The following is a 13,627-nucleotide window of genomic DNA, read 5'->3' as shown; positions in this document are numbered from 1 at the left end:
CAGCACGTTATAGGTGTCGCGAACGGCGCCAACCTTGTGTGAATGCTCTGAAAAGTTAATCTTTTGCATATCACCGCATCTTCTTCCTGTCGGTTAAATTTCGTGTCTGTAGCACGTCATCTTCGTGGTGTAGCAATTTTAATGGCCAGTAGTGTATAATAACCTGGTTCTCTTGGTCAAAACTTTTCCACGAATTCCCTATGTCTTACATCACCTAGCTAAGCCTAGCACTTGGGTTCACAGAAGTTGGAACCTGGAACCCACTACCTAACAGAAAAACTCTTTTCTTCTGCTTTCTTTTGATGACGAGCGACACTTAGTTTCTTCGCTAGAAATCTATTGCACACTATTGTGACCTACACCTGGATGAGGCTCTTACCCTCCTACTTTCGGTACAGATTTATTCGGTACAGATTTACTCGGTACTGTACGCTCAAGGTAGATGAAGAAGTTGAAGAGCTGCTCCCCTTTCGCCCATTGTTTGTTGCCTCTAATCAGTTCCCACGATCATTTTCCCACTTCATCCTACCTAGTTCAAATTCGTGTGTTTTTTTATTCAGCCTGAAGGACACAAATCATTGCTTCCTGTTCAGCGATTCTCTTGTCTACTTTGCAGAGCCTACATTTCCATGGCAGAGCCTCGTCGAGTTCGCCATTCAGTTCCCCGCTGCAGTCATCCAAGTGAATCTCCAGCCCTCAGCCTAGATATACCACTCCTGTCTGACTATCCTACGGCAACATCCACAGTCATCGCACATTGCAACACAGATAACACTCTTAAAATATAATTAAATCACTTAAGACACTGTAAAATACACGAATATTCGTTATTTACGAGCTACAAAAATTAGTCCTATAAATTAACGCTTCAGGTGCATGATATAAGAAGAGTTAATTATTTCCAGTTACAACAAGAACTCAGCTCTCACGCAGTTGCAATATCTGTCAGTTAACTTATTTACAACAGAATGTAACTTTTAATATGACAGCGGTCACGGCTCCCTAAGATGGGAAATATTATTAGTGATTACATCAACGGTGAAGAATTAGTTATTTTTCAGTGGACATCCTAAGGATGAGACTCTTTATTGAAATGTCACAGAAACATGCAAAATTAATCGACATCGTTTGAATGGCTTTTGGGATGGTGGGAGAGACCATGATATGACAGGTTCATAACCAACTAGTTTACAAAAAAGATGTAACCATTTCAAGCGCTTCCAGTTAGTTGTTTTAATCTAAATTATAAGTAATTCCTATAAGATGACTATTGTAAAAGTATAACGAACCAAGTACAGTTATTCTGAAGAACAAAGCTCCATACATACGCCTACGTGGCCTTTTCCCCCTTGTTTTAGCTTGAGAAACTCGTCCTCAAAAGTTTTTCTAAGTGTTGTAGTGAGATCACATGCTCCTACCCCCTTACTAGAGTATATTCTACGATGAATATTAATGACAAGTTTTTGATGTATGCATACAATTTTCAACTGTAGTATTCTAAGCAACTGAGGTATCATGAAGTGACATACATCGTTACTGAACAATTTATTATTACATTACCACCAGATAATCTGTTACTTTCTGGAAATAACTGTATAAATGATATTTCAGAAAAATAGATTATATTTCTTTTATTTATCTTATACGTCTTCATCATTTGAAGCATTTATAATTTTTAAATAATATAAGTATACACATATACAGAAAATCTTTGTTGTAATCTCCAAATTTATCCTTTGAATAACAAACACAGTTTCAGTTTTTACATTTAAATATTAGAATTTTTTAAATACATAAAAATGACTAGTGTCTCTAACCACAAGAATTGCGGCGTATCTCTTGGACGTCTTACGTCCAGTTACAGGAACAATACTGTACTTAGATCTGTCTCTAGCTCATCGCTCTGACTACCCATTGTGCGATGGAGGTCGGCCGAATTTCACAGAACAAGTTGCCGGAACGTCTGATGGGCAATGGTGTGGCATAGGGCAAACGTAGCGTCTCGGCGTATCAACACATGTTCCTCGATCACGCATTCTTTGTCACCAGTCGTTAATTCGAGATGGTATCCTCACAACAATTTTTAAGTAACAGCAAATACATGACACCACAAATGGGAACCTGAGGATATGTCCACACATTAGTATGTTAGAGTGAGCACGTGACTTGTTTTCCATAGACTGCATAGGGGCTAGAGAAGAACAATACAGACACGTAAATGAAGTAATCATACTCTCATAACACACACTGCGTGGTCGTTTCAGTTGTGCCAGAACTGAGCTTCAACTATGAGAATCTACGCTGGGACGAGCCTCGAACCTTCGAAAGGGCTTGCTGTTCGAAGGCCAGAGAACTAGAACGTGCAGCAGTTTCCCGATTAAGCTAGACGGCTACCATTAACAGCATGGCTGTCTGCGTTCATTCCGTAAATGGAACACCTTGGGAGATAAATGTTCAAATGTAACTTCGTGCTCAGTTGCCTTCATAGCACCCTGAGAAAAACACATGTTACAAAAAATGAAGAAAAGATACCAAGAAATCGTTGATAGCTGAGATGTTAAGCGTATGAATGTTGTGTACGAAAACTAAAGAATCTGTGGCAGAACTGTACGACGCCAGGGGAGAAGAAAAGTACTTATTTTACGGAGCAATCTTGCTTTTGAGAAATGATGTTTAGCGAGAAGATCAGAGTAGTCTAGTAACCTAAGTAATGCTGATGTGTGTCGTTGGACAGTCACGCCGAAGCATTGTGATTTGGCTTCCATACGAGACTTTACAGCTTAGCTTCAGAGGCTTCTCACTCACACAGTGAATTTCCAGGCTTTCCCAGCGTACTGAGTAATGAGTGGGCTTTTGGGCGCAAAATAATACGCAGGTTAATTTCTTGTGCTAATATTTCGCATGCGTGCTTTGCATTTGTCACCTGACTGTGCCAAATACTATCGCTACAGTATAGACGACGATAGTTTCCAGAAATGCTAATCAAATTTCGTTTAGATAATGCAAACAGTTTTTAATTTCGCTTTTACAATTAAATATCAACTTCCCTCTTCGGCGGTGCCTCTCATGACTACGAAATACATCCAGATCTACAGAGCAGTAGGCACTTTTCTGAGGAGAAAAGTTATCTGCGTGTACGTATTCTAATACGAATTTTAGTTGGCCTATTTTACGAAATAATACCTACAGAAAGGCAGTCCCTTCTTTTCGTATATACATTGTTCCAGTAACACGTTAAATAGCTCTGAGAACATTGGTAAACGAAGTGAAACTTTGCCTAACAACATTGTCCAATACGATCAAAATATTGTCAGTGAGAAAACTTATGCAGCCACACAGACATTAAATCCCACAATTCTATCAAAGGTGTTGAAAGCACGATACTCTATCACCGGTGGCTTCTAATCTTTCAGGCTAAGTTGTTTATATTTGCCATGTTATTGGCTGAGAGCATCCGTGAGCATTGACTGATATAAATGTTGCAGTCTTAAGATTAAATAACTCGTGTATAGGACCGTGGTGAAACGAAAGAAATGTATCACTTTTCCTGAGTCCACCCACGTCTTTTATGGTCAACGCATAGACTGTATGGTTTCATGTTTGATACAATATTCAGTTTTAATATGTAGTAATACGCTCTTTAACACTGACTGTGAATATTAAATGGGTGCAGACTCCAACTCAGAAAATGTATGAAAGGAACGCAATCGTAAGCTCACAAAAGAAGAAAATTGCATCTGCGTATGTGCTTAAAACATCGATTTCTGACTTGCTCTGAAAAAGAATTCTACCGGCGGGGTAGGCACATATCTGACGTTGAAGATGATAAATTTTTGGGAAGCATATCAGGATGTTGTCCACCGCTGAGCAGCTAGGCCACTTGACCGACACCTGTTTAACAGCATTTCATTTCCCATTGGTGGGAGGCCCTTCCGCTTAGCTCCTTGGCAATAACTGAGGAGCTACTTGAAGGAGCAGTTGTGGCTTTGGTCCTAACTAAGACATTAAGGATCGGGAGAGCGGTGTGCATATTGACAAGCATTGATGCTTTTGGTAGAGAATGATCAGTTGAAGCATTGATGCTTTTGGTAGAGAATGATCAGTTGCCAGCAAAGGCCGACGGGACCTGACGGCAAAAATAGTGAGTCTATATAAACCTTTATTCCACCCACATTCCTAAACATGAAAGGAGAAGGGAGGGGGTGGATCTTAGGAACTGAAAACACTAGCGTCAGCTGTGGCTCGAATCAGAGACTGGTGTACGAGAGATCCATACGCTGGTTATTCTTCCACCGATATAGCCCGAGACAGCGATGGAGAGGGCAAGGGAGAGCAGAGGACGGCAAGCGTTAACCGCTTGGAGTGCTGCGGCGCAGCGACGCTAGAGGGCTGTCTGATCTGCTCCGCCTCATCAGACGGCGTCGGGCTGCGTGGCGGCGCCTGCGCTTGCGTTTGCGCCTGCGGCGGTGCTGGCATCTGGCGGCGAGGCGGCGCGGCGCGAGCGCACGGAGGAACGCAGGATCATGCTGGAGCGGTACGTCTCCCCGCGGATGGAGGCTCGCAGTGAGGCGCGGTTGCCCAGGCCTCGCTGGAACGGGCTGGCCGGCGGTGATGCCTCTTTGCCCGTCTCCACCGCCGCTGCTGCGTCTTTCGCTTCTGGTTTTCTGTGGACACACAGCACAGGCGTCAGTCAGTCTCTGTTCTATTACGTTTGCAACAATCTAGTTATAAAATATTGCTGTAGTCAAATTCCAAGTTTCCGTGAACAGTTATTCCCAAACTACCACACAACGTTCACACAACCAAAGAACTTTCACACTCCCACACATCCAGACTCCCGTATTCCGATACTCTAAAACTCCCACACTTCAATACTCCCACACACTGACACCTCCATACACCAACACTACCACACTTCTTAACAACCACACTCACCACTTCCACTCTCCAAAACTATGCCCACTCACTCATAAATCTCCCCATCTGCCCAACTAGCTATTGGCCCACTCATACCCACCAAAACATACACACACACACACACACACACACACACACACACACACACACACACACACACACTTATTAAGGATTGGGAAAACCGATACTGGAATTTTTGTCCTCAATAACTGCTACTTTTCGGTATTTGTTAGGTCTCAGTCATAACAGCTTTTTTCATCTTTACTAGTAACGGATAAAAAACAGCATGTCGATTTACCACAGCAGCAGTGCTAAATTTTTTGTTTTCAAATTAGACTTTTTTTTCTTTTGCAAACGAGCTACCATCTCGTGAGCAAGATGCATGAGACTTCAAGAATAAATATAATAATTCCAATCCCAAAGAAAGCAGGTGTAGACAGATGTGAAAATTACTGAACTATATGTTTAATAAGTCACAGCTGCAAAATACTAAAGCGAATTCTTTACAGACGAATGGGAAACTGATAGAAGCCGACCTCGGGGAAGCTCAGTTTGCATTCCGTGGAAATGTTGGAACATGTAAGGAAATACTGACCCTACGACTTATCTTAGAAGATAGACCAAGGAAAGGCAAACCTACGTTTCAAGCATTTGTAGACTTAGAGAAAGCTTTTGATAATGTTGATTGGAATACACTCTTTCAAATTCTGAAAGTGTCAGGGGTAAAATACAGGGATCGAAAGGCTATTTACAATTTGTACAGAAAGCAGATGTCAGTTATAAGAGTCGAGGGCCTTGAAAGGGAAGCAGTGGTTGGGAAGGGCGTGAGACAGGGTAGTAGCCTATCCCCGATGTTATTCAATCTGTATATTGAGCAACCAGTAAAGGAAACAAAAGAAATGTTAGGAGTAGGTATTAAAACCCATGGAGAAGAAATAAAAACTTGGAGGTTCGCCGATGACATTGTAATTCTGTCCGAGACAGCAAAGGACTTGGAAGAGCAGTTGAACGGAATGGACAGTGTCTTGAAAGAAGGCTATAAGATGAACATCAACAAAAGCAAAACTAGGATAATGGAATGTAGTCGAATTAAGCCGGGTGATGTTGAGGGTATTAGCTTAGGAAATGAGACCCTTAAAGTAGTAAAGGAGTTTTGATATTTGGGGAGCAAAATAACTGACGATGGTCGAAGTAGAGAGGATATAAAATGTAGACTGGCAATGGCAAGGAAAGCGTTTTTGAAGAAGAGAAATTTGTTAACATCGAGTATAGACTTTAGTGTCAGGAAGTCATTTATGAAAGTATTTGTATGGAGTGTAGCCATGTATGGAAGTGAAACATGGACGATAAATAGTTTAGACAAGAAGAGAATAGAAGCTTTCGAAATGTGGTGCTACAGAAGAATGCTGAAGATAAGGTGGATAGATCACGTAACTAATGAGGAGGTATTGAATAGGATTGGAGAGAAGAGGAGTTTCTGGCACAACTTGACTAGAAGAAGGGATCGGTTGGTATGACATGTTCTGAGACATCGAGGGATTACCAATTTAGTACTGGAGGGCAGCGTGGAGGATAAAAATCGAAGAGGGAGATCAAGAGATGAATACACTAAGTAGATTCAGAAGGATGTAGGCTGCAGTAGGTACTGGGAGACGAAGACGCTTGCACAGGATAGAGTAGCATGGAGAGGTGCATCAAACCAGTCTCAGGACTGGAGACCACAACAACAACAATGTTTATTCTTGAATTTCCATTGCTTCGAAATATTGTGTTATTACAGAAAACGGAATCGCGATAAGTGCTACTGTAATAAGAACGCCGACAGTCTGAAACTGATAGTGACAGAGGAATCGATACAGGATTGCTGAGACAGTAATGTACACGTTGCCGTGTGGTGTGGCTTATTAGACGGTATACGTGCTCGTGCAGTGTGCACCACTTGGTCCACTCAATAGTTTTTGATCGTCGTCCGCCGACATCCGTTGTACTGCAGAATGCCACCATCCCTAGTCTGGAAGTATTTTACGACGTGTGATAACAGTAAAGTAAAATACTCCACTTGCTCAAAGGGTAAAAAACGGGAGGAGGGAGAACAAACTTGCGACATCATATAAGGAGAAAACTTCCATAATGTCCCTTGAAACAGAAGATATATTTGATTGACATACCCATGACTTGGTATAATAACTGAACCCTTAATTTTGTGGTCGCTTCAACGTGAGAAAATGATATCCAAAAGTGTCGATGCAAGGAAGTCATGTACTTGCGACAATCCGCTGTCTCCATCGCCGTGCTTTTCTTCCTTGCTGGACATACAGTGACCAATTTCTGCCACAGTCTCTGAGCTGTGCTGCGGCTTGCGTTGGTGCTGTTGCAGGTTTCCATCCTCTCTTGGACGGCAGACTGTATCGTTTAGTTGACATGGCTGCGGTTGCTGTTCTTCTTCTTGTGTTGACTGGCGCCACTTGGTTTCGCATGTGTTGCCTGTCCGCTAGTGGCAGCAGCGGCGTTATCGGTATGTAGTAACTGTGGCCACATCTCTGGGGTGACGTCTTTGTTCTTCTGGTTTGTGTGAGTGAGCAGTTCGGTTGGGGTCTGCGGAGGAGCCAAGAGTGCAGTGCGAAAACATGCCGGCACGTGGTCTGTGGGCTGTGGTCGCGAGGGTACACGACCTGGTCGTCAACCGGATCCAACAAGCTTTAAGTTGAGTGGATTGTAATCCTAGTAGTGAAACCTCCACCACTGTGAGATCTCGCACTTCTCCAGTGACTTTGGTTCGTGTTGCTGCTCGCAGTGTCGCTGAGATGAAGAGCAGCGAGCGGAGTGCTTTCGTCGACTTCTTGTTACTAATTGCTGCAGTCTATGTGTTACTCTTAGTTAAGTTCAACCAGCGGTATTTTCCCTGCCTGCTAACGCTCCAGTTACCTGTCTTGGTGGTTAGTGTATGTAAGGGCAGTGCACGTTTGCTCGCCCTGCCACTGCTGTCTGGTAAGGCGTTCAGTTTTGACAGTTTCCTTGATTTGTGGGTCGGTTCGTGTTTCTTCTACTCTGGTAGTAGTGGCTCCGTTCTCCTTTCGGACGCTGTTTCATTGTATGTTTCTAAATTTTTTAATATAATTGCCATTCTTGGCGTTATTGCACGTTTAAACAGTTGTGCTACCAAGTTTACCATCTTTTGTCTCACCTGTTTGCTGATCAGTTGCCCGTCTTTTAAATTAACTTTTGGTATTACCTTGCTGTTTGACAGTATGTTTATTAAATTTTTTAATAATTGCCATTCTTGACGTTAAAGGCCTTCAGCTGTGAGTGTCGCTATTTGTTTTAAAATTCTAGTGTGGCAATTGTATTTTAGCGGTTAACCTTTAAAACCTTGGTGATTTGTTTTCAATATTTTAATAACTGTAGTTTGTAAGTTGCAACAAATTAAACAATTCTTAATTTATTGCCATTAAGGCCTTCAGCCGTGAGTGTCGTTACTTGTCTTAAAATTTTAATTTGGCAATTGTATTTTTGAAGCGAGCTTTAAGACCTTGGTCACTTGTCTTTAATATTTTAATAACTGTAATTGTAAGTTGCTGCAAGTTTAATCAATTCTTAATTTATTGTCATTAAGGCCTTCAGCCATGAAGCAATTGCAATTATTTTAATGTTTTGTTGATTTTAAATAAATTGTGTGTCATTAAAAGAAAAGCCAACCATTAGTAACTGATTACGGCCCCGGCCACAATCGTAACCGAATCAAAAAATGGTTCAAATGGCTCTAAGCACTGTGGGAGTGAACACCTGAGGTCATCCGTCCCCTAGACTTAGAACTACTTAAACCTAACTAACCTAAGGACTTCACACACATCCATGTCCGAGGCAGGATTCGAACCTGCGGCTGTAGCAGCAACGCGGTTCCAGACTGAAGCGCCTAGAACCGCTCAGCCACAACGGGCGGCGTAACCGAATTCTGCCTTCCTTGACCACCAGGTCTCACCCTCAATCTCATATCGATCGAGATCTACTCTTTCACCTTCATTAGAATTGTTCGACCTTTGTTCGAACTATACGTTTATCGCTAAAAACAACAGCAATAAAAAAAATGTGTATTTCAGGAATCGGGTATTTAGAGTGGTTTTAATAGAAAGGTTAATCTGGAAATGAAAAAATCTGTTACAACCGAAGATCGGTTATATGCTGCTGTTAACGGTAACACACACACACACACACACACACACACACACACACATACATTTGACAAGCTAAAATGGAGAAAGAAACAGACACGACACCTAGGGACACCTTTCTAACTGGATGTAGTGTCTGCACAGCAAGGTTTGAGAATTAATGGTAACACTTTCAGCCCGTGTTCGAATCTCTCTATTTAGATGTGACAGATTTCGGTGACACACTGCACCGATATGAGGCCCCTCTATTGACGGTAAAATATGGCATCGAAATCTGTCGCCTCTACGAGGATCACTCCAAAAGAAATGCACACTATTTTTGTAAAAATACAGTTTTCATTTTGCATGTGTGAAAGTTTTACAGTGTGTAGATACATCCTTCCCGCTTGTTTTCAAACTTAGTTCAACCTGTTCTAGTGAGTGGCTCCGTCACAGCATGTCTTCAAGATGGCTGCTACACTTGATGTTCGCCAGAAGGAACTTGTTGTCATAGAATTCCTGTGCTATGAAAACGAGACAGTGGGAAACATCCACAAGAGGTTGAAAAATGTGTACGGAGATGCTGCTGTCGATCGCAGTACAGTTAGTCGGTGGGCAAGCAGGTTACGTGATGAAAGCGGGCTCGGCAATATTGAGGATTGTCCTCGCAGCGGCAGGCCTCGTACTGCACACACTGCACACAATGTGCAGAGAGGTAACGAATTGGTGACTGCTGACAGTCAACGAATTATCACGCTACGTTGGGATAGGAGAAGAAGTGTTTGCAGAATACTGAAAGTGTTGGCGTTAAGAAATGTTTGTGCCAGGTGGGTTCCCAGGATGTTGACAGTGGCTCACAAAGAAACAAGAAAAACGGTATGCAGCGAACTTTTGGAACAGTAGGAGAATGGCGGAGATGAATTTCTTGGAAGAATTGTGACAGGTGATGAAACATGGCTCCATAATTTTTCACCAGAGGCGAAGAGGCAATCAGTGGAATGATGTCACGCAAATCCACCCAAGGAAAAAATAAAATTGGAAACCACACCGTCTGCTGGAAAAGTTATGGCTACGGTGTTTTTCGATTCCGAAGGACTTTTGGTTGTGGACATAATGCCAAGTGGAACCACCATAAATTGTGATGCATATGTGACGACACTGAAGAAACTTCAAGCTCGACTGAGTGGTGTTCGACTACATCGGCAAAAGCAGGATGTTTTGCTGTTGCACGGCAATGCACGGCGACATCTCAGTCAAAAAACTATGGAAGCGATCACAAAAATCGGATGGACAACACTGAAACAGCCGCCTTACAGTCTGACCTGGCTCCATGTGACTATCATATCTTTGGGAAACTGAAAGGCTCTCTAGGTGGAACAAGGTTTGAAGATGATGACGCCCTTGTGCACTTTGCAAAACAGTGGCTCCAACAGGTTTGTCCAGAATTTTACCGTGCTGGCATACAGGCGCTGGTTCCAAGATGGCGTAAGGCAGTTGAGAGGGATAGATATTATGTGGAGAAATGAAAATATTGTTCCCAAAGGATTTATCTACACACTGTAAAACTTTCAAACATGTAGAATTAAAGATGGATTTTTTAAATAAATAGTTTGCATTTCTTTTGAAGTGACCCTCGTAAATGAAGCGATTGAAACACGCGGCTGAAGGTTTTACCTTTAAGTTTGATACACTGATCAGCCGCTGCCCCTTTCTCCATCCGGACGAGGTCATGGATACAGGGAAGTTGCGCCGACAGGAGGCGGTACTCACTTTCCGCAGCAGGGGAAGTCGAGCAGCCGCTGTCCCAGGCCGAACTGCTCTCCGTCGCGCAGCGTCTGCGGCAGCTCCTTGTCCAGCGTCTCGGGCAGGTAGAGCGACAGCGCGCCACCCACCACGCCAATGGCGCCCAACACGATCAGCGGCAGCACCGGACTGACCACAGCCTGCACAAACCGACACACCGTCGCGTTTAACCACATTCAGCAGAGCTACAGTGTGTCACCAAAAATATCTGGACCGAATATATCTACATCCATACTCCGCAAGCCACCTGACGGTGTGTGGCGGAGGGTACTTTGGGTACCTCCATCGCTTCTCCCTTCTATTCCAGTCTCGTATTGTTCGTGGAAAGAAAGATTGTCGGTATGCCTCTGTGTGGGCCCTGATCTCTGTGATTTTATTCTCATGGTCTCTTCTCGAGATATGCCGCGTGATCAAAAAGTCAGTATAAATTTGAAAACTGAATAAATCACGGAATAATGTAGATAGAGAAGTAAAAATTGACGCACACGCTTGGAATGACATGGGGTTTTATTAGAACCACCCCATATTGCTAGAAGCGTGAAAGATCTCTTCCGCGCGTTCTTTGGTTATGATTGTGTGCTCAGCCGCCACTTTCGTCGTGTTTGGCCTCCAAGGTCCCCAGACCTCAGTCCGTGCGATTATTGGCTTTGGGGTTACCTGAAGTCGCAAGTGTATCGTGATCGACCGACATCTCTAGGGATGCTGAAAGACAACAAAATGGTTCAAATGGCTCTGAGCACTATGGGACTCAACTGCTGTGATCATCAGTCCCCTAGAACTTAGAGCTACTTAAACCTAACTAACCTAAGGACATCACACACATCCATGCCCGAGGCAGGATTCGAACCTGCGACCGTAGCAGGAAAGACAACATCCGACGCCAATGCCGCAACATAACTCCAGACAAGCTTTACAGTGCTGTTCACAACATTATTCCTCGACTACAGCTATTGTTGAGGAATGTTGTGAACAGCACGTATTGAACATTTCCTGTAAAGAACATCATCTTCGCTTTTTCTTACTTTGTTATGCTAATTATTGCTATTCTGATCAGATGAAGCGTCATCTGTCGGATATTTTTTAACATTTGTATTTTTTTGGTTCTAATAAAACCCCATGTCATTCCAAGCATGTGTGTCAATTTGTACCTCTGTATCTACATTATTCCGTGATTTATTCAGTTTTCAAATATATACTGACTTTTTCATCACCCGGTACACAGGAGGGAGCAATATACTGCTTGACTCCTCGGTGAAGGTATGTTCTCGAAACTTCAACAAAAGCCCGTACCAAGCCACTGAGCGTCTGTCTTGCAGAGTCTTCCACTTGAATTTATCTATCATCTCCGTAACACTTTCGCGATTACTAAATGATTCTGTAACAAAGCTCGCTGCTCTCTGTTGGATCTTCTCTGTCTCTTCTGTCAACCCCATCTGGTAAGGATCACACACCGGTGAGCAGTATTCAAGCAGTGGGCGAACAAGTGTACTGTAACCTACTTCCTTTGTTTTCGGATTGAATTTCCTTAGGATTCTTCCGATGAATCTCAGTCTGGCATCTGCTTTTTTCCATCGTTACAACCTCTCTTTATACTACAGCATCATCCGCAAAAAGCCTCAGTGAACTTCCGACGTCATCCACAAGGTCATTTATGTACACTCCTGGAAATGGAAAAAAGAACACATTGACACCGGTGTGTCAGACCCACCATACTTGCTCCGGACACTGCGAGAGGGCTGTATAAGCAATGATCACACGCTCGACACAGCGGACACACCAAGAACCGCGGTGTTGGCCGTCGAATGGCGCTAGCTGCGCAGCATTTGTGCACCGCCGCCGTCAGTGTCAGCCAGTTTGCCGTGGCATACGGAGCTCCATCGCAGTCTTTAACACTGGTAGCGTGCCGCGACAGCGTGGACGTGAACCGTATGTGCAGTTGACGGACTTTGAGCGAGGGCGTATAGTGGGCATGCGGGAGGCCGGGTGGACGTACCGCCGAATTGCTCAACACGTGGGGCGTGAGGTCTCCACAGTACATCGATGTTGTCGCCAGTGGTCGGCGGAAGGTGCACGTGCCCGTCGACCTGGGACCGGACCGCAGCGATGCACGGATGCACGCCAAGACCGTAGGATCCTACGCAGTGCCGTAGGGGACCGCACCGCCACTTCCCAGCAAATTAGGGACACTGTTCCTCCTGGGGTATCGGCGAGGACCATTCGCAACCGTTTCCATGAAGCTGGGCTACAGTCCCGCACACCGTTAGGCCGTCTTCCGCTCACGCCCCAACATCCTGCAGCCCGCCTCCAGTGGTGTCGCGACAGGCGTGAATGGAGGGACGAATGGAGACGTGTCGTCTTCAGCGATGAGAGTCGCTTCTGCCTTGATGCCAATGATGGTCGTATGCGTGTTTGCCGGCGTGCAGGTGAGCGCCACAATCAGGACTGCATACGACCGAGGCACACAGGCCAACATCCGGCATCATGGTGTGGGGAGCGATCTCCTACACTGGCCGTACACCTCTGGTGATCGTCGAGGGGACACTGAATAGTGCATGGTACATCCAAACCGTCATCGAACCCATCGTTCTACCATTCCTAGACCGGCAAGGGAACTTGCTGTCCAACAGGACAATGCACGTCCGCATGTATCCCGTGCCACCCAACGTGCTCCTTCGTAAACAAACCATTGGATCTACACTCCTGGAAATTGAAATAAGAACACCGTGAATTCATTGTCCCAGGAAGGGGAAACTTTATTG

General features: G+C 44.1%; 1 protein-coding gene across 1 annotated transcript in view; it reads right to left on the bottom strand.

Moving 5' to 3' along the window:
* Window positions 1–1,162: 1,162 nt before the first annotated feature.
* The window catches only part of LOC126336688 (organic cation transporter protein-like), a 164,700-nt gene continuing 152,235 nt past the window's right edge, over window positions 1,163–13,627 (bottom strand). The window contains exons 9-10 of the mRNA XM_050000636.1: window positions 10,836–11,008; window positions 1,163–4,664 (exon numbers count right to left, since the gene is read on the bottom strand). Coding sequence (XP_049856593.1) covers window positions 4,412–4,664; window positions 10,836–11,008 — 426 coding nt within the window. The 3' untranslated portion in view covers window positions 1,163–4,411. The remainder of the gene's footprint in view (window positions 4,665–10,835; window positions 11,009–13,627) is intronic.

This window comes from Schistocerca gregaria, chromosome 2 (genome assembly GCF_023897955.1).
Source record: "Schistocerca gregaria isolate iqSchGreg1 chromosome 2, iqSchGreg1.2, whole genome shotgun sequence".
NCBI lineage: Eukaryota > Metazoa > Arthropoda > Insecta > Orthoptera > Acrididae > Schistocerca > Schistocerca gregaria.
Note: the sequence above shows the minus strand (reverse complement) of the source record. Positions and strands in the feature narration are given on the sequence as shown.